At 38.3% G+C, this 27,295-nt stretch overlaps 1 protein-coding gene across 1 annotated transcript in view; it reads right to left on the bottom strand.

Moving 5' to 3' along the window:
• il1rapl2 (interleukin 1 receptor accessory protein-like 2) overlaps positions 1–27,295 on the bottom strand; it is a 1,094,678-nt gene that overhangs the window by 9,184 nt on the left and 1,058,199 nt on the right. Inside the window, exons 8-10 of the mRNA XM_039766278.1 lie at positions 26,224–26,369; positions 17,151–17,291; positions 12,649–12,819 (exon numbers count right to left, since the gene is read on the bottom strand). Of these exons, the coding sequence (XP_039622212.1) occupies positions 12,649–12,819; positions 17,151–17,291; positions 26,224–26,369 (458 nt within the window). The remainder of the gene's footprint in view (positions 1–12,648; positions 12,820–17,150; positions 17,292–26,223; positions 26,370–27,295) is intronic.

The following is a 27,295-nucleotide window of genomic DNA, read 5'->3' as shown; positions in this document are numbered from 1 at the left end:
ACATTCAACATAAGACCTTAATTGCACATGAAACACTCTTGCACAAGATGTCATCTATTGCACTGCTGCATTGGAGGTGATTAGGTGGCATTCAGTGCCCTAATAACAACTGGTCAGGAGCCTATTCACCCTTTCTGGAGGTTTCCCACCTGTTCACAAGGATGGCAACACACAATATAAGAGTCCTCATTCCTGGAGAAAACCTGGATCTCAATCCACCTTATAATTAAGTTTAATACTATTACTAGTTCTCTCTTTCTGAATACTAGGTTTGAGGTTATCCACTGGGGCTTCACTACCCAGTGTAGCACTGCATAGTTTTCAGAGCTGACATCCAACTAAAAATGGTGGGACATCTCCAACTCTGTGGTTGATGATTCTGCACAGTGTGCACCCTTAATCTTGTACTTGTGTTCAACTGTGACCCACCTGTCTCTACTTCCTGGTCCACAATTCCATACACACTCCTGGCAAAGATCCTTCAATGTTACACTATAACACAGATTAGTAATCTGCTCTATTTATCTTTGCTGCTATTTACCATATTATATACAGGCCTCCAGGAAGCAGCCTTATTCAAAGCATGCCTCTAAAAAGCCCAGCTTCATACAGGACTTGTATTGGCCCCATTTTTAAAATTTGATTGTATGACTCTTATTTTCTTTAAAATATATATAAACAGAAGTGTAAAAAATATAGTAGTTTTTATATATAAATGCTGTTAAAAATACTCTCACACACCTTCTTCCAACTGATATTCGCAAACATTAACCTGCCTGCTGAGTGTGACCTGTTACTTACTTCTGTCAGTTTTCCTAGATGACTGTCTCTTCATCTTTCTTTCTTTCTTTCTTTCTTTCTTTCTTTCTCATTGCAAATATCTATACCATGACCCCCAAATGTGTTATTTACGCTCCCTTTCTTTATTTTCCAGTACAGTATGCCCAACTTAACTAGTATTGTTTTTCTAACCTTTAATTCTATACTGGGAAACTCACTCAGCTATTTACTGTTGATGGATACAACACTAATTAATTATTGTGTATTGATTGATTAATTGCCTCTGCCTGCATTTTCCATGCTGTTCTCTTGCTGCAGAGTTGAATATACCCCCTCTTACTCACATAGTATTTTGTTCATCAGCAGCTTAAAAATAGCAAAAAAAAAATTTTTTTAAGTAAAAAAAAGTTGTACAAAAAAGCCCTGCTTAGCCCCATAGTGGAAAGCAAAAAAAAAATGTGTGAAGTACTGCCTGACCTCAAAGTAATTTAACAAAATTAAAACAAAGTAGTTATCTGCCAGTTCAATCCACCAAGCAAGTATGAAATTAGCAGATAAATCATGATCTCTGGCTGACGCTGTGTTTTTCCAGATTTTCCAAAATTCTGAAGTGTCAGCTTTCTTTATATAAATTCAGGTAATGAGTGTGATGCATATGCAGATCATTTCGCTGTCAAAGTAATTTTGTTTCAAAAATTTCAAGCAAAAACAGTTTGAACAAAAATAAAGAGAAAAACTGATATTACAAAAACGTTTAAGGCTTAAATATCTCATTTTATTTCTTTAAGCCCCTCTCCTACACTTGCAGCACATAGGGAAAGGCATATATTCACACTGTCATACAGTCAAGAAGCTGTATGTCATTGTATCCCTCTATTTGGAAGCAAATGTAACAGCCCATGCTTCTAGCAAAGAGACAACATTCCTAATTGATTAATTAACATTCTGTTATTACAGATATAGCTTAATAAAGTATCTATCTATCTATCTATCTATCTATCTATCTATCTATCTATCTATCTATCTATCTAGCTAGCTAGCTAGCTAGCTAGCTAGCTGAGAAAAGTCTATTACATGTTACCTTATATGGGTAACAGATTATAGCAGTTATGCAGTTACGTGAATATTAACATTGACCCTTCTAAGAGTGGTTCTCACATTGGCCTTCTAGTGAAATGATCTTGGCTATGCATGTACGTTTGTCAAAAGTACTGTACTTCATAGGAATGATAGCTTTATTTACATTGGATTACTGGACAATCTATCTGAACACAAGATACCTGTATGTCAAGTCAGGTCCAGACAGCATCCTTTATTTATACTGTACATTTCTGAAACCATCAGTCATAGATAAACATTTAAGGGCCATACTTAATTGGGAAAGTATTATTTAAGAGAGTATGGAAATCCTGTCCAATTCTTGTATGTCTGCTGTCTAGTGACCTGAGGGAGCATTGCCTTTTTCATCAAGATCCCATTTTTTCTCCTCCTACAGCCATTCTGGGGCAACCAACATACTCATAAGACTTACTCTCCCAAAGATAGTCATACTATTGTCATGACCTTCACTTTTGTTGTCTTTTTCCCATACCTTCTTAAGCTGAATGTAATCTGAGCCCTATAATTATGTCAAGTGAAGGAAATGACAAAGGACAGAGAGAGTTAGTAACAGGAGTTAATAAAGGCCAGTAGATCCTGTCATGCATGCCCCCTATACACCTGAATTCCCCCAACCCCATGTGGCAGAAGCTACACCATAAAAGAAAAAGAGAGGCAGGTGAGTAGGAGTCTGAGAAGATATGGTTATTAATTTGTTGATTCGTGAAGATGAACAAATGTGCATTATGTTGTTCAAAAAAACAAAAAAAACTGTGTGGGCAACTTGACCTGGCGTTCTGCGTTATACAGTAGTTAGTGAAAGGTCAGGCGGCAGCAGAAAGCTCATTGGCAGTAGAGCAGGTAGCACTGAAGGTGCTTTGGAGAGCCAACTCTTGAAGGGCTGCTGACAGGTCAGGTGTTATGATCTATGAATTTTAAAAATTTACTGTATAAATTCCTCCCCTCCTTGAACCGTCACCTTATCGTGGTGGAGGGGTTTGCGTGTCCCAATGATCCTAGGAGCTATGTTGTCCGGGTCCACCTAAGACAAACTGGTCCTAGGTGAGGGATGAGACAAATCAACACGACAAAATGTGAACATGTTTTTAGAAAGGTTGGTGAATTTATTAAAAATCCAAACATTTCGAATGTCTAATTTCTGTAAGCATGCAGACCCTTTGCTGCAGCACCCCAAGTTGTGGTCATGGCTATGCTATTTGCTTTAATTGTCCTCGAGATGTATCTAAAACTTGATTAGAGTTCATCTGGGTTAAACTAAATTGAGCAGACATCATTCAGGAAGGTCCACATCTGTGTATACAGTATAAGGTCCCACAATTCATACTGCAAGCCAGGACAAAAACCAAGCCATGAAGTCAAGAAAACTTTCTGTAAAATGCAATACAATACAATTTATTTTTGTATAACCCAAAATCACAGAATAAGTGTTGGAATGGGCTTTAATAGGCCCTGCCTCTTGACAACCCCCCAGCCTTGACTCTCTAAGAAGACCTCCATGGTCAAATTGTGCTGGGCTATAGATCAGGACAAGAGTATAAATCTATTTCTAAAGCTTTAACTGTTCCCAGGAGCACAGTTGCTTCAATAGTTGTGAAATTGGAAACATCCACATTCTTCTGTCTGGCCAAACTAAGTAACCAGGTAGGAACAGTCATGGTCAGGGAGGTGACCAGGAACCCAATGATTACTCTAGCTGAGTTTCAGAAGTCCTTGGCTGAGATGAGAGAAGCTGTTAGAAGGATGACCATCTCAGCAACACTCCATTAATCACGTATTTATGACAGAGTTGCTAACTCCCACTTGGCATTTCAAGCACTCTGAGAGCATCAAGGAAATGATTCCCTGGTCTGACAAGACAAAAATTTAACTCTTTGAGCAGAACTCCAAGTCTCTTGTCTGGCAATCCCTATGGTGAAGCATTGCGGTGGCAACATCATGCCATAGGGATAATTATCAGCAGCAGGAACAGAAAAGCTGGTCAGAATTGAGGGAAGGCATAATGAAGTCAAATAGAGAGAGGACCTTGAAGAAAACCTGCTCCAGAGTGCATGTCACAATAGATTGGGGCAACAGTTCACCTTCTGCATAACAATGACCCGAAGTATACAGCCAAGACAATACTGGAGGGGCTTTGGGTCAAGTCTCTGATTATCCTTTAGTAGCCCATCCAAAGCCCAGATCTAAACCCCAAAGAACATTTGTAAAGAGACCTGAAGATGGCAGTTTACAAACACTTCCATCCAATCTGAGAGGCTCTTCCAGGAAGAATTGGAGGAACAAAAAAAAAGTCAAATCCAGGTGTGTAAAGCTTGGAGACACTTACTCAAGAAGACTTGAACCTGTAATTGCTGTGAAACAGGCTTCTACTAAGTAATGAATTAAGGGCCTGAAAAATATAACTAAAAATATTACATTTGGGTTTTTTTTAACTACACATTTATTTAAATGTATTAACTCCTTGGTGTTTGGGTAGTGAAAAGTAATTTAGTCTTTAATGCAACAACGTTTTACTATTTTGGGCACTGCTTTTATTAACATTACAGTTCCTTAAAAGTTGATTGTGGACAATGCACTAAGGCTGACACTATCAAGAAAAGGCATCATTAAAACTGTCATCTGCGTGCAGTATATGAATCTAACTTCAAATTATTTTGTCCTTTCAGTATTATTGCTCTTATGAATTATTAAACAGCTGTATAACTAACTCCTGCATTAACTGAAGAGCTTGTTTTAAGCAAAAGAATGTTGATCTGCAGATCTAGTTCTGTTTATTATTTCGAAATGGAAGGGGTCGGTAAGGCGGGGTCCATTGTCTTTCCAATTTTTAGTACATATAATAATGTGTGATATAATGTGACAGACAATGGTACACTTCATTAATTCCTAAGTGAATATCAGTGGCAAGGAGGAGAACAAGGTACAGGGGAGATGCTGTGACCCCACAGAAATAGGAATTGACATTTTCATTCTCTTCTCTGTCTCCCTTTGAATGACTTTAATGGCCACCTATAATAATGCTAATAAGTACCTGTTGAGTTATTTGAATGACAGACTGACATGTTGACCGCCCCCTTGGTGCTACTGCTGCTTTTAGTTGACAGCTTCATTGTAAAAATGAACTAATTTGGAAGTATGATCCAGCATGAATATATCCAGAGTACAATTTCAACTTCATGCTTTTGTTCTTTTGGTCTGTTTATTCTCTAGATATCGTCAATACTTCTAGTGAAATGCAGCTAGCAATAGACTCATTGTCACCTATCTGTAAGAGTTTAAAGTTTCAGCCCTTGTTCTGTGGAGTCCACAGAACTGGCTTTCGTCTGCTTTGCATGCCGATCCCTGGGTTAAGCACACAAGATTTTTTTTTCTGTTGTTATTACCTTCTTTCATTTTATTGTTTATAATCAGTTTATAATAGGTTTGATTGTACATCTTATGAATTCATTAAACCAAATATTAATTATTAATGAACCAAACCAGTTTAGCTTCATTAATACATGTTTAACATTCCAAAAGTCATTGGATGAGTTATAAAAAGTGTAAAAATTCTCTGCGGCAGTAAGAAAGGAATTGTTTCTAATCAGTTGTCAGCAGAGTTTTTACAGTGTATTCAGGTTGCCTTTGGTTTCTTTAGCTCTGTATGTTTAAATAAATAACCTAAGAACAAGAACACATTGCAATTTCATGGTCAATTTGCTGTGCATAAATAATATACTGTGTACAAGCGATACTAAGCTGTACACTCTTTTTTATTATGATCATGAGTAAGTAAATCAATTAATACAGATAAGTGCCAACCAGCCTCATTTATGCAAATGAACGGCCAGAACCAGCATGCTTATTTATTCATGCTGCAATCTGGTTTGTAAATGAAAAGTGAGTGCTAATGATGCCTCTTAGGTTGTTGCCAATTAGGGCCCAATCTCCTTTACTCTTCGGAAGGTGTTTTAATAGTCATTACAATTCCTTGACCTTAGAGATGTGTTTTATAAGCCTTTGCAAGTTTTTAATGCACTGTCTCCAGACTGCTAAAAAATAATAGTTTTAATGACAGTATTTTGTACTCTACAGGCGATAGTCAATAGTAGGCTTGCGAATTACATTTTTTTAACTTGCTGGTTTAGTCAATTTTTGCTTTATATTTCATTCCTGAAAATTGCATTGAAATCATCCATTTTATAAGATCACATTATAAGTACTTTTATTCTGTGGATTTTGTGCTCATGAACACAAACAATTTTACTGCTAGACTTGCATAGACTTCTCATTTATTATTATTATTATTAGTACTATTTATAAACCTTTATTTAGGACAATACAGTACATTCAATACCCATAAAAAGTATTCACTCCTTGGCATTGATCAAAGACACATTTTTTTATGTCAAAGTGAAAACAGATCTTTTCAAAGTGATATAAAAGGCAAGAAAATAATTGATTGCATACGTATTCATTCATCGCCTTCAAGTCACTATTTAGTAGATGCACCTTTGACAGTCATGACAGCCTTGAGTTTGTGTGCTTAGGTCTCTCTCAGCTTTGCACATCTGGACACTTTTCCCCATTGTTCTTTGCAAAACTGCTCACGCTTTGTCAGTTTGCAGTGGGATCGCGAGTGAACAGCTCTTTATAAGTCCAAACATAAATATTTTGAATGAGATCTACACTCTGACATGACTACTCCAGAGCTTTAACAATGTTTTTTTAAGCCGTTCACATGTAAGTTTTGAGTTGTTGCTGTGCTGCTGAACACATTTCCCACCAAGGTGTAGGTTTTTTGCAGACTGCATCAGATTATCCTCCAGGATTTTTCTGTATTTTGCTGCACTCACTTTCCTCTCTACCCTCTCAAGGGCTTGCTACAGAGAAGCATCCCCACAGCATGATGCTGCCACCATCATGGTATACAGTGTGTTTTTGAATACATGCAGTGTTTGGCTTAAGCCAAGCATGGTACTTAGTTTGATAAACAAAAAGCTCAATTGTGGCCTTGTTGTGACTTAGGAGTCCCAAGCACATAAATCCCAATATGCTCCAAAAGCACTTCCAAAAATGCCCACTAGAGGGGGATACAACCATCAAATCCCAGATACCGGTAGTAATAAGGGCAAGCACTGAATCCATCCATCCATCCATCCATTATCCAACCCGCTATATCCTAACTACAGAGCCATGGGGGTCTGCTGGAGCCAATCCCAGCCAACACAGCGCGCAAGGCAGGAACCAAACCCGGGGAGGTTGCAGCCCACCGCAGAAGCACTGAATCTTTATCAAATAAAAGACTTAATTCACAATAAATTTTCCAATCATTATGAAGTTCCGTGGTGGACAAAGGCAAAATGTAATTGCCCAGGGCACAAGGCAATCCATAGCAAACAGGTCCCAATATAGAAGCTCAAAGAATAATCAAATAAAAAACCAAGCAAAAAATCAAAAAATCTAGAAAGCCAATTAGTCCCTGGCATGTTCAAAATGAACTGCAAAGAACTTTGGGAGACCCTCCTTGGTGGTGATTAGCACCACCCACAAAACATATGGAACATAGCCAAGGCACAGTAAGCAATGCTGATAATAAACAAAAGAAACATTAACATAATCATAAATGATTACAAAATTAACAATAAGGACATAAAACATAGATCTAAACCCTACCCAGTTATTTTTTTAATGGTGGATTTCTATTCGCCCCTCACAAAGCTGCAACTGTTGAAGCAACGGGCCAAAATTTTTTATCTGCACAGTCTATGCCATCTTAGTCGCTGTAAATTGTAACTTCTTCAAAGTTCTTACAGATCTCTTGGTGGCCTCCTTCATTAGTTATCTTCTTGCATGATCACTTTGTTTTTGTAGGGAGACTGTTCTTGGCAAATTTACAGCCGTGTTTCCATTTCAAAATGATGATTTAAATAGACTCCAAGTGATATTCAGTGACTTGGATATTTTCTTGTCTCCATCCTCTCACTTGTGGGTTTCAGTCACCTTTTTACTGAGTTGCTTGAAGTGTTCTTCTGTCTCCATTGAGTAGGTTTGACTCTCCATAAGTAAAGCTCCATTTACAGTATAATCAATTGAAACCCCAGACAGGTGATCTCCATATAACTAATCATGTGGCTTTATAAACCAATTGGCTGCACTGTGAACATTTTGGTGTATCATAGCAAAGGGAGTGGATACTTGTGTGATCAATTATTTTGTGTTTAATATTTTACTAGGGGTCTTTGTCCCCTGCTTGCCAACACCTCCGGCCTGCACTACGTGCCAGCCACTTCGCGTCTCTGCCGCTCATGTTGTGAATAGAGGGGCTGAATACACCACAAGGAGACTCGGTTGTTCCTCCGAAACCCCCTCTTAAATGGTGATACAATGGGAAACAAATGCAGTTTTTTTTTTGCCTCCTCTTTGCTCGATCAGCTGCTGGCTTGCTGCTGCTGCATGCCACGTGATCTGCATCTCATGCGGAGCTTTAAACATTTAAAAGCCTGTAGAGCAGCTGTCCTACACTTTGTCTTATTTTTCCAGCCCTGGGTGTGGTTAAATCTCTTGGCACAAAGTCTTGTTCTGCGGGACATGAGTTCTTGATATTTTTTAGTTTATAATTTAAAAATGGAATAAGAATCTGAAAATCTAACAATATCACATTAAAGTTCGATAAATTCTGAAAAGAATAATACCAAACATATATATGTAGGTTTTAAAATGAGCTCGATTTAAAGTGTGACATAAAAACATCACATAAAATCATTGCACTTTTAGGCTTAGGATTTTATATATAGAGTAGATTTAGACCACTTTGCAGAAATCTGTTTTCATTTTGACATTAAAGTCCTTTTCTGCTGATCAGTGTCAAAAAAGCTTGAAATCCACTGTTATTCAACGATGAATACCAATAAAATGGGTAAAAATCCTCCAAGGGGGTGAATTCTTTTTATAGACACTGTATATATTGTAGGAGGAGAACAGGCATCCGGGACAAAATGGGGAGAAATACATTATCTGGGCTGGAGGCTGGTGTGACAAAGCAGCCGAACTGGGTGGTAGAACAAATAATTACTTTGTGCCCAGATGGTATAAAATAATGGACAGACCAGCAGAACCTGGGAGTCGGGAACAATTCAATCTCCCATATGTCAGGTGGCAGTGGTCCTCACATGGAAACCTAGTTGGGACACCAGCAAGGGTGCTTGGGATGGAGTTAAGAAGGGCAACCCTGTCAGGGTCCCTATGTTCCAATAGAAAGTGCAGTTGGGGGACCTCCCTAATTTCACTATGATCTGTAAATGCTTACCAGAAGACGTGGTGTGGACCTGGAAACATTCCCACGTCTGGCATAAAAGGAAACCCATTGCCACACATGGACGAGTCAGAGTTGGATGCAGCGAGCAACACTCAACTGGAGGATGGAAGGAAGAAGATTTATTGGTTCATTGTGATTATGATTGTATTTGTGGCTGATTGTTGGAAGAGGTGATTTAGAAGAAATTAAAATTTCTTGTTTTATTCATATACTGTATTGTGTGCTGTATGGTTTGGAGCTCTTTGGCACCCTTTTGTGGTTACAGTAACTAATATGGACTACAGTAGTAGCCAATACTCATGGCATTAAAAAAAAAAGAAACAGAAGATTGGATTCTCAGATACGTGGGCACTCTTTCATTTCATTGACAGGTTATTGTCAGGGTAAGCTTGGGCTACTGAGACAACTAAATTGGGTTTAAAGGGTTTGACAATGTTAAGTTATATTATTATTATCATTTTATTGTGCGCTGTTGGTAAAGTAGCTTAATTTGAACTTGCTATGTTACACATATTATACTGCAATTAAACAAAATGTGCGAAAATTCCTGTTATTATTATGAAAAACCAGTTTGGCAACTGCAACATACAGTATGTGAGCTGCTTCCCATACATTCTGTATCTTGCTATACCTCTATTGGCTGGACACATACAAAATACAGCTTTTAATATAGGAATATTGAACAATGACTGCAGTATAGAGAGCACTGTGCTCGTTCAAGTGATTTATTTTCAGAATCCTTTTGAAGGTAGTAATCTGAGGGCAGAGTGCCATATCCATGGTACCTGACAATAGGTTTGGTCTCCTGGACTTTGTTAGAGTATTTGTTCAGCCCTTTCAAAGGTAGCAATCTGAGGGAAGAGTGCCAGATTTATGAATCCCAGCAGGAGTGTAGCCGATGAGTGAAACAGCTCTTGGCCTTTGCTAAAGTACAAATTGTAGCCTTTTCAGAGGTAACAGTATAGGAGAAACCACCAGATCCATATGTGGCTTGTTAGCAGAGTGGCTTTTGGCTATTAACTATTACTTCCTCACAGAAGTAGCACTTAGCCAGCACTTAGTAAGATGGACACGAGTAATGAGTAAAGGTTAAAAGGGTAAGTATTATCAGGTGTACATGTAAACCAAAGCTAATAATTTAGACATATATACATATTTAATAAGTATATGTATAGCTCTCAGGGATCATCAAGACACACACGCCTCCCCACCACGACAAGTTACCAGCACAGTGAAAGTACCTGACAATACTTCATCGGCTTCCAAAAAACCTTTGACAGCTTACACCGTGACACCCTATGGATGATCTTACAGTTATATGGAGTTCCTCCAAAGATCATAACACTTATAGGGAAGTTCTACTGTCAGTTTCAGTGCAGCATCATAGTGATGAAACCCTGTCAGACTCATTTCCGGGGAGTCTGCTGTGCGACAGGGATGTATCAACTCTCACTTCCTTTCTTTGCTTGCCATTGACTGGATCATGAAGAGGACAACAGCTGATAAACCTAGAGGCCTCCAAAGGACCCCATTATCCCAGCTTAACGAACTTGAGTTTGCCGACAATCTAGCTGCTCTCTCCTCAAAAGTACACTATTTGCAGAGGAAAACTGTCAGACTGAACACCTTTACCAAGCAAACAGGCCTCAACATCAGTGCCTCTAAAACATAAGTGATGTGCATAAATGCCAATCCTAGTGCACCTATCACAATAAATGATGCTCTACTAGAATATGTTGAGGAGTTTACATATTTCTGGAAGTCCAAACAGTATAGCCTAAGAACAAAGGTCAGCCTTTATAACAGCAATGTCACACTTGTTCTTTTATATGGCTCAGAATGCTGGACTGTGGTTGAGGGAGACATGAATAATATCTACGCTTTCCACAATGAATGTCTCAGGAATATCTGTCATACCTTTGGCTCAAGAAGATCTCTAAAGAAGACGTTTACAAGAAGACTTTGATCCAGAGTGTAGTGTTGGAAATCAAGTGCCGATGCTTAATATGGCTTGGCAAAGTCATCATAATGGACCAGAACTGTTTATCTTACATTTCTCTGAGATGGACACCACCAGGGAAGTGCAAACAAGGCCAACATAAAACAACCTGGCTGCGAACTGTGATAAAGGACCTGAAGGAAATGGACCTAACATGGGTAGAAACAGAACATGTAGCTCAAGACAGGACCAGCTGGAGGCAAATTGTTGATGCCTTATGTGCCTTTTAATATGAAGAGGATTAATCTCTAAATAATAAAATTATAAAAAATGATATCTATATATATTTATATATGCTGTAGCGAACACCAGGGTGTGCCACTGAACCCCAAAAAAGGACACAACACCAGAACAGTCCTGGACTCAAAACAACTGTTTTATTTAGTCAAAATACCTTGACAGGTTAGATCCTCGAGAACACCACATAATTACAGTAATTTCTTCTCTCTCTTTCTTCTTCTAACCTCTCTCTAGCGAGTGTAGTCCAACTTCCTCCTGACTCTGACTCCCCAAGAAAGGTGAGATGCCTCCTTTTATCTTAGATCCGAGAGTCTGCTGAAGCACTTTAAGATCATCATTGAAGTTTAGCAAAATACTGTCCTCTTCTAGCAGCGCCCCCTGGCAACACCGAAGCACCCCTGATATGGTCGCTCTTCTGAAATACAAACTACGAGCAACACTGTGGGTGCCAATACTATATATATATATATATATATATATATATATATATATATATACACACTAGCCACCCCCCTCTGTAGTAGTGAAACAGGACAGTGAGGAGGTCCCTGCCCGGCTCCCTACTCCTGATATCACGCTTCCACCTCCCCTCGACCCACAGCCTCTGTCTCGGATTTTGAAAATCAAGATAAAAAATATTACGTTGCCGCTATGAACAAATAGTTTCTCATTTTCAGTGTCTTTGCAATACTGTTCAATATAAAAAAGTAGTGTACAATATACTTTCACTTAACATTTCACAAAGCATCTCCATATGTCAAATTATTACATATTACTACTTTGCTTTTCATATTTACTTCAAATTTCTGTATGCATTGGTAGTAATACATATTACTTCACAGGACAACAATCATCTATTTGGTTTTCTACGCGTCAACATTAACTATTACTAAATTATTTAGAATTTATTCACAAGTGGCACTAGCCTCAGTGAAATCAAATTATTACCTGGCTGACCTAAGATATTCTAGTTTTATAGATCAACAGCTAAAAATTACTGGCAAGCATAAAGAATGTCAGTGAACATTTTCTGGAAAAACAAAAGGCTATGTCTTCTCTGCACCAGAACAATCCTGCAATTTTTGTCCCCTCTGCTAAACTACATGCAGTGCATGTCGGTCATCCATTTAGTCTATTGAATAAAGCAGTTGATTAAAATGAAATGTTATTTTCACACAAGAAGATGTCTGGCAGTCTGAACATTCATATTACTCACTGCTGCTTGGAATGAGATCTCTGTCAGGGATGAATAGTTTGTATCCATAGTGTTTCTCCAACACATCTGGGAGGATTTCCAGTGCAAATTGCTCCTCATCACTTGTTTCGTGATCTAGTGAATCCAAGTCAACCTTTGTGTAAGAAAGGTAGGCATCATACTCCTTGTTGTCTGTCAACAGAAGTGAGAAGTTATGCATCATTTTCAGTACCATATTAAGTACAGTATATCATTTAACATTAGCAAAAAGAATGTTTTAAATACAGTAACAACATGGAATTCAAGCCAGTAGATCATCAGTTCCATCTAACACAACATTTCCAAAAAATTGCTGAAGCAATAATTGAAAGTTCCTTCAGAATTTCATTCATTTGCACTACTTAACATCTCGTTCCATGTATTGACAGTCCTATGCATGCTTCCAAGTATCAACAAAACCATCTTTTTTTCCAGCCTACAACCATCTGATCATTCTTCTTCGTTTTGATCATTTTTGCATTTATCCATTACTTAATCTGCTTAATCATTTTTACGAATGCAAAGACTCAATGGAGCCCTATTCTAACAAATTGGGGCATGAAGCAGGATTCACTCATTGACGTATCAACATGTGCGCACACACACACACACACACACACACAACCAATTTAGAGACTCAATTCCTGTTTTGGGATGTGCAGGTCAACTCATAACTAAGGCTACAAATAATTCAGATCATATTTTCAGTTCTGGAATAAGTTCAGCTATTCTACTTCAGATTTTTGCTGCTGTTATGATATTTTTGTAAGATTGAAACCAAATTTGCATGCTGTATACAGTCTCCAGTGGGAACCCTAAGATTTTTTTCAAAAAATGTAAAAACCAACTACAAACTTCCTGTTGTGTAATTATAATGGATATATAAATTAATTTACTGTTTGTACTTTTTTTACAAGTATTCATATTAAACTTATTTTCATCATAGATTCAGAGTATTGAAGTGTAAATTGGTCAGACATGCATGTAGAAATTTCACATAACTCTGCATATATGGTAAAAACTTTAATTTTACAGCACAAATATAAATTTTAGATTCTATAAACCTAAAATGAACTAGTGCTTGAATTGGATTTAGCAACTCCAAAACCCACAATAACAACTGAGCAAGAGAAATTTGCTTAAACTATAGAAAAACTCACAAAATAATCTTAACAGATAATATTTATCCTCGTGTTCTTAAGGAGGCTAGTGAGTACATATATAAACCCTTGACACGTATTTTTAGGAAGTCACTGTGCACTGGAGAGATTCCAAAGGACTGGAAAATGGCAAATATCATCCCATTATATAAAAAGGGTGACAGGGCAGATCCAAGCAACTATAGGCCAGTAAGCTTAACAAGCATCACAGGAAAATTAATGGAAGGAATTATTAAGGATAAGATTGAGCAACACATGACAAGGACAGGAGTTATTCTGAACAGTCAGCATGGGTTCAGAAGAGGGAGGTCGTGTTTTACTAACATGCTGGAATTCTATGATGAGGCAACAAAAGGATACGATCAAAGTGGAGCTTATGATATTATTTATCTGGACTTTCAGAAAGCATTTGATAAGGTGCCACATGAGAGGTTGGGCATCAAGTTAAAAGAAGTGGGAATTCAGGGTGATGTTTTTAGATGGGTGCAGAATTGGCTCAGACACAGGAAGCAGAGGGTGATGGTGCGAGGAACCTCATCAGAACTGGCTGATGTTAAGAGTGGTGTTCCACAGGGGTCAGTGCTAGGGCGCTGCTATTTTTAATATATATAAATGATTTAGATAGGAATATAAGTAACAAGCTGGTTAAGTTTGCAGATGATACCAAGATAGGTGGATTAGCAGATAATTTGGAATCCGTTATATCATTACAGAAGGACTTGGATAGCATACAGGCTTGGGCAGATCTGTGGCAGATGAAATTTAATGTCAGTAAATGTAAAGTATTACACATAGGAAGTAAAAATATTAGGTTTGAATACACAATGGGCGGTCGAAAAATCGAGAGTACACCTTATGAGAAGGATTTAGGAGTCATAGTGGACTCCAAGCTATCAACTTCCAAACAGTGTTCAGAAGCCATTAAGAAGGCTAACAGAATGTTAGGTTATATAGCACGATCTGTGGAGTACAAGTCCAAGGAGGTTATGCTCAACCTTTATAATGCACTGGTGAGGCCTCATCTTGAGTACTGTGTGCAGTTTTGGTCTCCAGGCTACAAAAAGGACATAGCAGCACTAGAAAAGGTCCAGAGAAGAGCGACTAGGCTGATTCCAGGTCTACAGGGGTTGAATTATGAGGAAAGATTAAAAGAGCTGGGCCTTTACAGTTTAAGCAAAAGAAGATTAAGAGGTGACATGATTGAAGTGTTTAAAATTATGAAGGGAATTAGTACAGTGGATCGAGACTTGTATTTTAAAATGAGCTCATCAAGAACACGGGGACACAGTTGGAAACTTGTTAAGGGTAAATTTCGCACAAACATTAGGAAGTTTTTCTTTACACAAAGAACGATAGACACTTGGAATAAGTTACCAAGTAGTGTGGTAGACAGTAAGACGTTAGGGACTTTCAAAACTCGACTTGATGTTTTCTTGGAGGAAGCAAGTGGATAGGACTGGCGAGCTTTGTTGGGCTGAATGGCCTGTTCTCGTCTAGATTGTTCTAATTGTTCTAATTGTTCTAATTAACAGCAAGTACAGGTTTAAACCTTACCTACTTGAACTTCATTGCACCCCATCATAACACCTCACCTCCAGTATCTCTCTCTTTCTCTCTCCCCCTCATCCTCTTTTTCAGAACCTGGCCTCTTTACTTCCCATCAATTTATTGTTTCTACAACACTGTTTCTGAATGAAGATGGTTCCTTACAATATAATCCTGCCCTGGGTCACTTCTGGGGTCAGGATTAGCCATCCAATTGCTCCTCAGAAACTGAGCTAGAAATCTCTCTAGAAGCTTCTAGTTCCCAGAGCCTTTGTTTCTCTAAAGGACCAGATTTCCAAGGCAGCTCTCCAGATACCTGCACAACTGGGGGGACAGCATAGTCCTGAATGTTTCCTTGTAAACCCATGTGCATTCTGGTGGTCAGAAAGCATTACTCTCTCTAGTCTTTTCTCCCTAGTCACTCTGCAAGAAGATGGTCAAATATGACCATCTGACTAGTACTTGGTTGCCTGTTTCATACGATTCTAGAGAAGCATTGTTTATTTCAACCTAGGGCACTGCTGTCTGTTTTCTTCTTATATAATACGCTACCGTGGCTGTCCTTTTGTCTGTCCAGGATTTTAAATCACCTGTAGCTCGCAAACCGTTTGAACTATTGACCTGAAATTTGGTAGGCATACACTATGTAATATCTACTATCCGCTTTCGGGGTGAGGATTGACCTCCAAGGTTATTACTCTTTTTATTTATATTTTATTTTATTGTAGAATCAACTCTCAGCAGTGGCCAGCAGGGTGGCCGTGTAGTGCATGCGTACAGGAGCCATTCTCATCCCTACCACCTTCCCCTACCTCTTCATATCTTAAATCATTCTTGAGGCAGTTTAAAGACTTATGGAAAATGTACTAAGTAATTGCAACACAAATACTGACTTACTCAGTTTTAACGCAAAATGATGCAGATGAAAGAAAAGAAGAAGCGGGCCGCTAGGGTGGAGAAAAGAAGAGCTGCTCAGGAAGCAGCAAGTGCATCAACCTCTGAGCAAATGAATGGTAAACGTACAGTGAAAGAGTATGAAGACTATGAATGCTCAAGTCAAGTGTATTAACTGCACGTTACTGTACAGTGTGCCGTTACTGGTTATCTTATATTTATCCTGGCACCCTGCTTAATGCCCTTTAGGGACATGCAGCACACATTCAGGACAAATGCCCCCATTGTGTCTCTTGTCTCTCCTTCTTTCTCAGCTGAAGATTTCTTGGGGGACTTAATTCTGGCCTTTACAGGTGTCACTCCACTTTTATCCACATTTATCCACTTTTGTTCACACAGAACCAGTTTAAAGATGTCAATTAACCTAACTTACACATCTTTGAAATGTGCAATGATGCCTGGAATACCCAGGACACTTTTCGAAGGTGCTAATTTTACTCAGATGACAGCTTTGCCAGAAATTAAACCAGGGTGTTATGAGCTATAAAGTAGTATCATAACCCAAATCAAAAATGTTGCATAGATATAGGTAGCAAAAGCATTAGGAAAATATTAACAGAAATTTCATATAATCAAGAATTTTTACATAGAAAGAGTCTGGCTTTCCCAGTTTTTCATAAAAGTTACACTAAGGGCTAATATGCCTTTGCTACAGCCCCTAATAAATGACAAAACTGAGGCTTATAGAAATATTAATGGGATGAATTTCCACATTTTGCACTGTATTTTTCAGGATGCAATGTAGCGAGGCTTATTTGGCAGAACAGACAGCGCTTCAGGCTCACATGTCCATCATAAGGCCATTCACTTCTTCTCTATACTTACCATCCTCAGTCTCATCGCTTCCAAAGTGTCTTCTATAACACAGGAGGATCTCAACATTGTAACATTTATAAATGGCAGTGAGGAATCCCAGCACCAACAGAACAGCACCTAAACCTCCTGCAAGCTCCATTCTATATAAGTCTGCAAAAAGAAAGCAGAAAAAATGATCACCTACAGACATAAGACAACTATTTCACATTTATTCAAATATTTATTTTTCATTGGCGGACAATATATGTAATTTAATTTCAGATTTCAATAGTTTTTTCAATTTTTCTTTATAGAAGAGTGTATGCAATTTAAAATAAAACTGGCTGATTCTAATTGGTTGTGACTTGCGGAAAGTAAATCACGTCAGAGTCCATTGAGAAGAAAATAATTTGCACTTTCTCGTTGGAGAGAAAACGCCCATTCTGGCTGTTCCACTGCCACGGACAGAAACAGCAGTCATCAATCTTGAATTCAGTCACAGTGCTCTAGGCGTGCCAATTTCTCATGTTGGCATTCTCAGCACTTTCCTTCATATGCAACTCGTGCAAGCAAAGAGGTGATTTGTGAAGCAGCAGCTTTTGATGTCGTAATACTTTGTGAGTTTGCCTTACACTCAAATAGCCTGTCAGCTCCAAAAGGAGAGTGAAACTGCTTTTTATGGGGACATTTCAAGATCATAAGTTTCAGTTAAAGTTAAGTGCACTGCATGCAAATGAAAGAGGCTGGCGTAATGACTGGCACTGCTGCATCACAATTCTAGAGTCTTGGATTCAAACCTTTATCAGGCCACTGTCTGTGTGGAGCTTGTATGATCTGCTTGTGCATGTCAGGTTAATAGACAATGTTAAAACTATTCTGCTATGAGTATGCGTGTGATGAACTGGCACCCACTCAGGGCTTATAGTGTTATGGCTGTCCCATGTTCACATTACAGTGTTGATTCCTCCCTTGCACCCAGTTCTTCCCAGATAAGTTCTGGACACTGCAACCATGAACTGAGCAGGGATGAAGATTCATGAAATAAAAAATAAAGAGAAGGAAGATTTATAGCAGAAGAGATAAAGTAATATTTTTCAAAGCAGGATTTCCAGATGAAGCCTACAACAGAGGCATCAATCTCCTCATTTTATTGAGGAAAAGGCCATCTATTGTAAATGGCTCTCCTTGGATCTGAATACTTATGTAAGAGGCTGGCTGAATGGATAAATTGAAGGCCACCACATATTCAAATATATAGTGTCTGTAAAAAGTATTCTCCCAAGTTTTCTCATTTTATTTTATTTTATTTACAAAATTTTACACTGTGATTTTAATTTAGCTTTGACATTGACCAACAGAAAAAAGACTATTTAATGTCAAAGTTTCAACAGTGCTCTGCAAAGTAATCTAAATGAATTACAAAAATAAAACTAAAAATGGTTCATTTCATAAATATTCACCCCCTTGGCAGCAATTACAGCCTTGAGTCTGTTTGCACTATCAGCTTCACATATCTGGACATATTCTGCCTGTTTCAATTCCACCCACAAATTCTCAGTTGGATTGAGATTTGGACTATGATCTGGCCACTCCAGGACATTAACATTGTTGTTTTTATACCATTCCTGTGCAGCCTTATCTTTGTGCTTGGGGTTGTAGTCTTGCTGGAAAACAAATCTTTTCCCAAATAGCTGGTTTCTTGCAGATCACATCAGGTTTTTCTCCAGAAATCCCCTATATTTTGTGGCATATATTTTGACCCTCTACCCTCACAAGCCTTCCAGGACCTTCTGTAGGGAAGCATCGCCACAGCACAATGCTGCCGTCACCATGCTTCATCGTGGGGATGATGTGTTTTTGATAATGTGCAATGCTCTGCTTACATATTTAGTTTGATAACCAAAATGCTTCATTTTGGTCTCATCAGACCATAGAACCTTTTTGTAGGTGACTATAGTGTCTCCCATATGCCTTCCAGCAAAAGCTATCTGAGATGTCATGTGTATTTGTTTTCAAAAGTCCTCTTTTTGCCATTCTCCCATAAAGCTGCAGGAAGTAAAGTACACACACACACAGAGAAGGCATTTGCTGAGACTAAAACTTAAGACATAAACAATGTGAGGTTTCTTCAAAGGATCATTACAATAAAGTGTAATACTTTATTTAATATTCATAAATTCTTAGTAAAGAAAAAAGAAACAAAAGACAATGCAAGTCATGGCAGTTAGACCTCACTGAAGCTTTAACCAGCTGAGGGGTTAGACAGATGCTGAGGGTGTTTAAATTCAGTGCATACAGGGATAAGGGAGACCCAGGATATGGAGGATAGTGTTGAAGTAAGATTCGGTCCAAAGCAGTGGGCCCTGCAGGAGGATTATGTAGCCATGACTTCTCATGTAAGGCTCTAGCAGCAACATTTGTTATCACTTTCAAACTGCTCCACTGATCTTTGAGATTCCAGTGACGCCTATGCTTTCATATTGTGGTACATTCGCTCCAAAATAGGCTGCCATTTCATATGTGGCCCATATATTTTTCTACTGTATTAAAGTGTAGTATATGAGGCATACTAAAAAGAAACATTTTTTTCCATAATATGTAATAAAAATAGCAGCTGTGACAATTGAATGGTTGAGAAACAGTAGTATATAAATCCTGAATGGTTCACATTTTACTGTATTTGTTATGTATTGGACCTAAAGGTATCATTTAGAACATTATGGCCAACATCTGCTGGCAGAGCTTTGAGAAACCACATGTCATGTAATGAAGGAGAAGATCTCAGCAAGGGTGTGCTATTGTGTGGTCAAAGAGCAGTCATATCAAAGGTGAAAATTTTGATTTGTGTATAACTTAGTAAAATCTTCATGACAATTTGCTTTAACAAGCATGTAATAAAGAAAATATTTTACAGACTCAAGCAAACATCTATCTCCATCCAGAAAGACCTCCTAGATGATTACCTGAGTATGGAAATAGATCAAACAAGATCAGAGGCATAAGATAGATGACCTAACACTCTCAGAACCTCTTTGGCTTGAAGATGACTCTTCTCAAAAAGCATCCCAGGCCTGCAATGGTTTTACAAATGTTCATGTGTCACTCCTTTTCTGCTTCAACTGCTATGATGATGTGTACCATTGTGAATCGTGAAAACAGCCACCAGAAAATGATATGGAGTATATTAATTACTGATCTATCTAATTTCTGATTTATCATTTTTTGTGAAACATTGCAAAGAATAGGATCCAGAAACCCCATGAAATACTGTAACCAGTGAATTCAGAAAAAATAGATGTATAAATAAGAGTTGATTACTAAATAAGTTATCCATTCATTTTCTGCTCCTGCTTATTCTTGTATAGTGGTTAGTGAGGTCTGGAGCCCATTCCAACAGGAATCAAACCTTGGCGAGGCTCAAATCAATCTTGGAACATTCACTTACACTCTCGTGCTCACCAGTGTGAGGCCTCACCCGTCAACAGTACCTGCTTAAGTGTGGCATGTGGATGATAGTCGGTGTACACAACTAAAGCCTTCACAGACAAGGAGACGTTAAATAATATCCATACAGAAACTGCCTGGTTGAAATCTGAATATTGGACTCTGGACCTGTGAGTAGCAGTACTCATCTCTATACCACTATACCAGCCATTTTAATTTTTATTTTTCCAAGGTGAACACTATACTTAAACATTTTTCACAGCAGGCAGTGAAGTGTAGCAGCTAAGACACTGAATTATAGACTACAACTTTTAATATTAAATTCCTAGCCTGGTTCACTTGTTTATCCCTTCTGTGTAACACACAGCAAATCACCTCACCTTCCAGATTTCACAGTGCATAAATATGGAAATGACTAACTTCGTGGAATTGTTATTTGTAAGCTGCTTTGCGCAGATGCGTTAGCTAAGTAAATTAATGCCAGATAAAAGGTAATTATGCATATTAATGTAATAATATACCACAAATGAAACTGAGAAATTCACTACTAGGGCAAGCTGGTGCAATAGCATTTTTCATTTGAATCAGAGATTTTCATGCTGAATCTGTATCTTCTGTAATTAAACCAGACTATCTGTAATATTATCATATTACTTGAGAGAGCTTTGAAGCAAAAAAAAATAAATAAATGAATAAATAATAAATAAATAAATCATGGGCTGCTTTAATGTAGATGCACTAGCATTTGAATGGAAATAGAGGTTTACTAATCCAGGACCTGAGTGGCAGACACATGGTCAGAGTGTCTATTAAAATATTAAACATACATTTCTTTTTATTCACTTTTACTCCTTTAGGATTCCTATATAAACTGTTTAAAAACAGGAGGACAGGGATGAAAGGGGTACTTTAGTGGGTGGAATAAGCAGATGGTGCGGGATTTGTTTAGGAGCAGCCTTGTCATCGGGGTTATATTTAAGTGGCAAAGTGGCTGGCTTTAAAGGAAACTCTGATGGCCCCCCTCAGTGAGGAGACTGAGTGATCATGAGGTACCGATTATGGTGACAACTCAGCCAGGAGGATGTCTGCTGAAAATAAATACACTCCCTCAGCTCAGAATTAAACAAAAAACAAAAAAAAAACACACTTTACGTCAGTTACGAGTTCTGTTTTGCAGAATATCATTTAGAGCTTTGTCTTTAATGAAAACAGAGATCATTCACTCAGGAGTCTTTTGTGTTTTGCATGTCATGTAAGGAGGTTGGGACACATTTTATTTGGCCTTTCTGACCTCATTGTTAGTTGCTGCTTTCTCTGTAAGACAGGTAGCAAACCTGGCCTTGTTTAAACCTCATAACTATCAAACCCATTAGCAATAATGGTGTTTAGTATCTGTGACTGATGTGACATGAACATGCAGGATCTGTGAAGATGACCCCATCATTCTCCTGATCAGCTCACTGCAGTGTATAAAGAGTGAGTCACTTTTCCTCGTATCTGTCTTTGGAGAATTATATTTCTTAGTCAGAGTTAAAAAACACATACACAAATAAATAACCTATACTGATGTCCCAGGCACGATTTGTGGCAGCTAGCCATTCACCACAACTCTTAACAGTGGATGGATGCAAGGCAATAATCCTTAATTCCAAATTCGAAAAGCAACTGCAATATGTTTTTTGGCATCTTTGAACATGACTTGACTACTTTAAGAGTGATTTCCATGGATGTCAGTATGTGTGTCAGGATGGGAGTGTGTGGACAGGAGAAATCAGAAACAAATCATTCAAGCTGAATGATATCTATCAGCGATGTTAGCACTGCAAACGGATTTTAAGAGATTTACATTTATTTAAAATATTAAATATTCTGTTAATTGACAATGGAGGATGCACATATTTTCAAAAAGATATTAATGTTCTGTTTCATTCCATAATGTGGTGCAGTGCTTGTGTTATGTTTAATCCGGGCACTCTCTTTTTTCTCCTACATCCTTCATGACAAAATAAAACTGAGTGACTTTATGAACAGTAGTGCTCATCATGTCTCTGACACACTAACACTAAGTACTCTCAACCAACAAATCACTCAGCAGTGTCAGGAAGCGCGACTGGGGTGCCTTTATACTAACTGCAATACACCTGCACAATGCCTCACTGGGACAGGGACTGCCAAGTCAGAAGTTTATTTTCTTTTTAATTTTCTTCTTTGTTCAGACCAAAGAATGTAAGTACATTTATTTATTTTTTTAACTCAACTTATTTACCTATTTATGTATCTATTTATTTAAAGTTCTATAAAAAGCCAAATATCTCCCTGGAGAGAAATAAAATTCCCTTTTTTTTTTTCTTTCTATATATATTAACTGGTGATTCTAAACTGGTTCTGTGAGAGTGTGACTGTGTGCATATATACTGTAGACCCTAAAATAGACTGTTGCCCTGCTTCTTGCCTTGGTTGTAGTGCTGTTGCAATGAACTCCTGCACCTCACCACCCTAAAATGGATAAAACACATGTGAGAAAGTAATAATTTGCCCATTTGCTGATGCACAGAAAAAGCCAAATGAAAAGGAAGAAAAACACCGGGCTCTTATAATCATTGTGTCCAGCAGAGGGAACTATAAGCACATGTCCAAAAAATGGCTAAAAAAAGAGATGGTTAAAAAAATAAAAACATCCAGAAAATTCATCAGTTGTGTCTTACCAATGTGGGACGATTACTACTCGACATTCAAATATATTCCTTGTAAGGTGTACATTGACTGCTAGCTCTTGCCCCTTCCATACTGGTGCTTTTTGAAGATTTAACTTAGGTGTCTATAACAAGCAATCCTTATTTATTGTCTATCTCTGCAGAGTAGGCTACTTTTTGAATTTAAAAAAAAAATCTGCTTCACTCCAACAATCAGATAAATAGACATATTTTTTTCTAAGTTTACAATGTCTGTTCCAAAACCTTGCTATACTAAGACATACAAACATAGGAAAAAGACAGATATTCAATACATTTTACTGGGGTCTTCAGAAACAGCATCCAAAGAAGTGCAGGTCAGTTTTAATGGGAATTCTAAATTAGTTCTATGTGAGCAGGTGTGAATCTGTGCCATACTATGAGGTCTGTTCTGTCGAGGGTTAGTTGATGTATCTAACACCCAATATTGTCAGCATGCACTCTACCCCCGTCCCCTGGCTTATCTTGGAATGCAAAGGTTCAAAAAATGAATGAGTGGATTGTTGAAGAATGTGAATACTGCTGCATTTCAGCTTTTGGGCATTCCCTTTAGTAAGTGATTATTAACTCTACTTTTTTGAGCTTTACAAGACATTAAGATTAAGACAAAAAATAAAATCCGAGGAGCTCTAGTTAGCACTGCATACATCTAGGCAGTTTCAATGCCTTAGTCATTTTGATTGGTTAGCACCAATATTTAATGAACATGCATTCCTTTAATAGAATGTTGGAGAATTTGTGTACTGTTTCATTTAGGTGACACCTCTGAACTTTACTCCCATACTATCTTTCTAGCACAAGACTCCAAGTGTGCATTGGCTAAAAGGCTTCTTTTAAATCCTTCCCATGGACACTTCTGGACAGACCCTGGAACAACTTCTGGGGTCACAGGTGACCCTACATTTGCTTACTAGAACTTCCTTCAGTTTACCGGCTTTCCAAGCACTTTTGAGCCGCCTTTCATTAGCCCATAGACCCAGCCTATTCAAATGGCGGCCTGCAGAACACATGTGGCCCAGAAGCAACCACCAAATGGCCCAGCCTATGGTCCGACCAGAAACGCAATTAAAAACAGAGATGTTGCAAGCCTTCAGAAATTCCAATAGTAGTACAGACCATGAATGCAACACTCCGCGTATCCGTGTAAAATTCAACCCACAACGCAGCGCATTGTTGTGTCTAGAAGTGGTGATAGTATTCTATGATACTGTGATGACCTGTCGAATAAGACACACAGGAGATGCTTCTCCAGGGGATTCTTCAAAATGCTGACTGCCTTTTTATTTGGTTTGTACTGCTCACGGGGACACTTCCAAAACAAACGGCATCCACTATTCTGCCTCTTCCTGCTCTTTTACCATTCACTCCCCTGTCATTCAGCTCTCTCTAGAAAGGTGCCCTGAGCCCTTACAAAGCGCTTTCCCACAAGACCCAAACCGAGTCCATGAGGAGTGAGACACATCATAATATCTACATAATGTGGGATGGGTAACAAAGCCATGCCTAATCACACATGTGGTGATTTAAAACGAACCTGTGTTCCCTCAGTGTGCAGTAGACCTTGTATTCATTTGTGTTAGTTACTGTTATCACTTATTATGGGTTTGTGCACTGATAGCTTTGATGGCATTGATAGTTCTTTTTAATTGAATTAAATGCACTTTGCAATGTACCTGAGTCATATATGACCAAAGTATTTATTTTATTTCAAAATGGAAATTGCCAATGTGCTACTTTTTGGACTTTTTTGCACTTTAAGATGAGCCTAGGTCAGATGTGAGCAAAATATTTTATTTTTTTATTTCAAAAGTGGAAAAAAATCTACTAAAACCTGCTACCTCAGATTATGTTTAGTTATAGTATTTTATTATTTTTTATGCATGTTTTGATGCGCCTGTGACAAATGTGACCAAATTTAAAAGGGAAACAATGAATAAACATTACTTGTTTTTCAACACATTCATTGGTGTTATAAATATGTCATTACCTGCAGCTTACCGGCCACTGAAAATATCTGGACCTTCTAAATTTCTCGGTTTGAAAATTTGCTCTGCCTGAGTTTGCAATTCAATAGTCTTGACGTAGAGTCTGGCACTCTAAAGCAGGCTTTCAATCGCTCATTCACTAATAAAACATTTCCAGGACTGAGTGTTGCCCCATTTGATTTACTGAAAGAGAATCTGACTCCTGTCAGTCCACTGTAACATTTGAATGGGCAACCTGGCCTCAATTTCTTCATTCAGAAAGCATTTGTTGCTAAACATTATCTCAGTCAGGTGGTCAAGGTTGCCAAATCTGCTTGGTCACACTTGCTTTTAAAGGTAAAGGTCAGGAATCTCTGGCACATCCTGGACTGGCTACCTACCAGCACCCTGTGAAAATACAACTTTCTTCAAGTCCACATCTCTCTCATATACACTAATGCCCCTGAAGAATTCATCTTTCTAGGACACACACCACAAATACAGTTCTTATTGCCTCTTGTCAGTCCTACCTTCCCATATTGTCTGGCTTTGTACAGGATTGCTTCTCATAAATCCAGAAAGAATCATGCAAACCAATGGACCACACATAAGCAAATCCCAAGTCCTATGTGACATCAAACACAACACACTGTACTTCTGATCCTGTTAAAGTGCTGCCATGATAATATTGCGGTTCACCGTAGCTCTGTTAAGTGTCTTGAAGTACTGTAGTTTAGGCAATGGAAATACCATCAATGGTGGATGTAAGGAATCTCTGAAAAAAACTGGTGACCTGGCATCATATAACACTGTTTTGAGCTGCAGTTTTATGAGGACACTTAGAATTTGGTGTACAAAAACAGTCGGACAGTTTTTGCTCCCAAGATGCCGGACTTCAGTCTTTTCAGTCTCTACTTCTAGAAAGCATATCAGTGATTTCTAGGCTCCACAGGGCAATCTTACCTTTTTTCTGTAAGATAGCACTAGCATGTCTGCGCCCATTGTGGTTTTCAACATAACAGCTGTAGTTCCCCATGTCTGTCTCTTCTACTCCATCAAACATCAAGGAAAGCTCCAGTTCTTTCTCACCCAGGTGCTCTCTGACAGTCCTGCAATATAAAAAAGATCTAGAAGTTAAATACATGCTATCATTTTCTAACCCGTTTAGTGTCACAAGAGGAAAGAGCCCATATTGGCAGCATTAGACACAAGGTGGCGACCAACCCTAGACATGGCACAATTATACTCACTCATAGCCTAGTCAGCCACACCACTGAATTTTTGAGTTCCCAAATAACCTAACACATATGGGGTAGGGTTATGGGAAGAGAACTGGAGTACAAGAAAGAAAACCCAACTGAATGGGGATAACATGAAATCTCCATACATGCAGCGCACTGGTCCAGGAATCTGGAACTGTAAATCAGCAGTGCCAACCACTATACTGCTATACAGTCTAGATAAGAGGTGTCGAACTCCAGTCCTGGCTACAAGTTTTCATTCTAACCATCTTCTTAATTAATTTGCTGCTAATTAACTTATTTTGCCTTACTTTTAATTAACTTGACTCGGGACCCTTAGTTGTTTCTTTTTCCTTATTTAGCAGCCAAACAGTAATGAGACACAAAATGAGCTGCCACACGACCAGCTCACCTGTGCCCATCACACAATATCTGAAAATAAAGAAAAGTGGTGGTCTCAGTAAGGTTGATCTCTTATGTCACCAAAACAATTTGACACTGTTCTCAGAAAAATCAGAAAATCAATAGTTTTAGGAATGTCTGCTGTGGCAGAATGAGAAGAGCAATACACCCTGGAATTAAATAATGGGTTTAATTAACAGCAAGAATCTGCTTCTTGTTAAGAAATTGCTTGGAGTGAAATTGGTTAGAGTTTGAAGCTCCAATTTTACCAGTCATCTGTTTGGTCATTTCACGTGTGATTTAATGAACTAAAGAATCAATTCAGAGGACGGCATCCTTAAAACCAGGGCTATTAAAATAAAGGGAAAAAAAGTGAATTAGCAGGGAAAACT

This window comes from Polypterus senegalus, chromosome 10, assembly GCF_016835505.1.
Source record: "Polypterus senegalus isolate Bchr_013 chromosome 10, ASM1683550v1, whole genome shotgun sequence".
In the NCBI taxonomy this organism is placed as follows: Eukaryota; Metazoa; Chordata; class Cladistia; order Polypteriformes; family Polypteridae; genus Polypterus; species Polypterus senegalus.
Note: the sequence above shows the minus strand (reverse complement) of the source record. Positions and strands in the feature narration are given on the sequence as shown.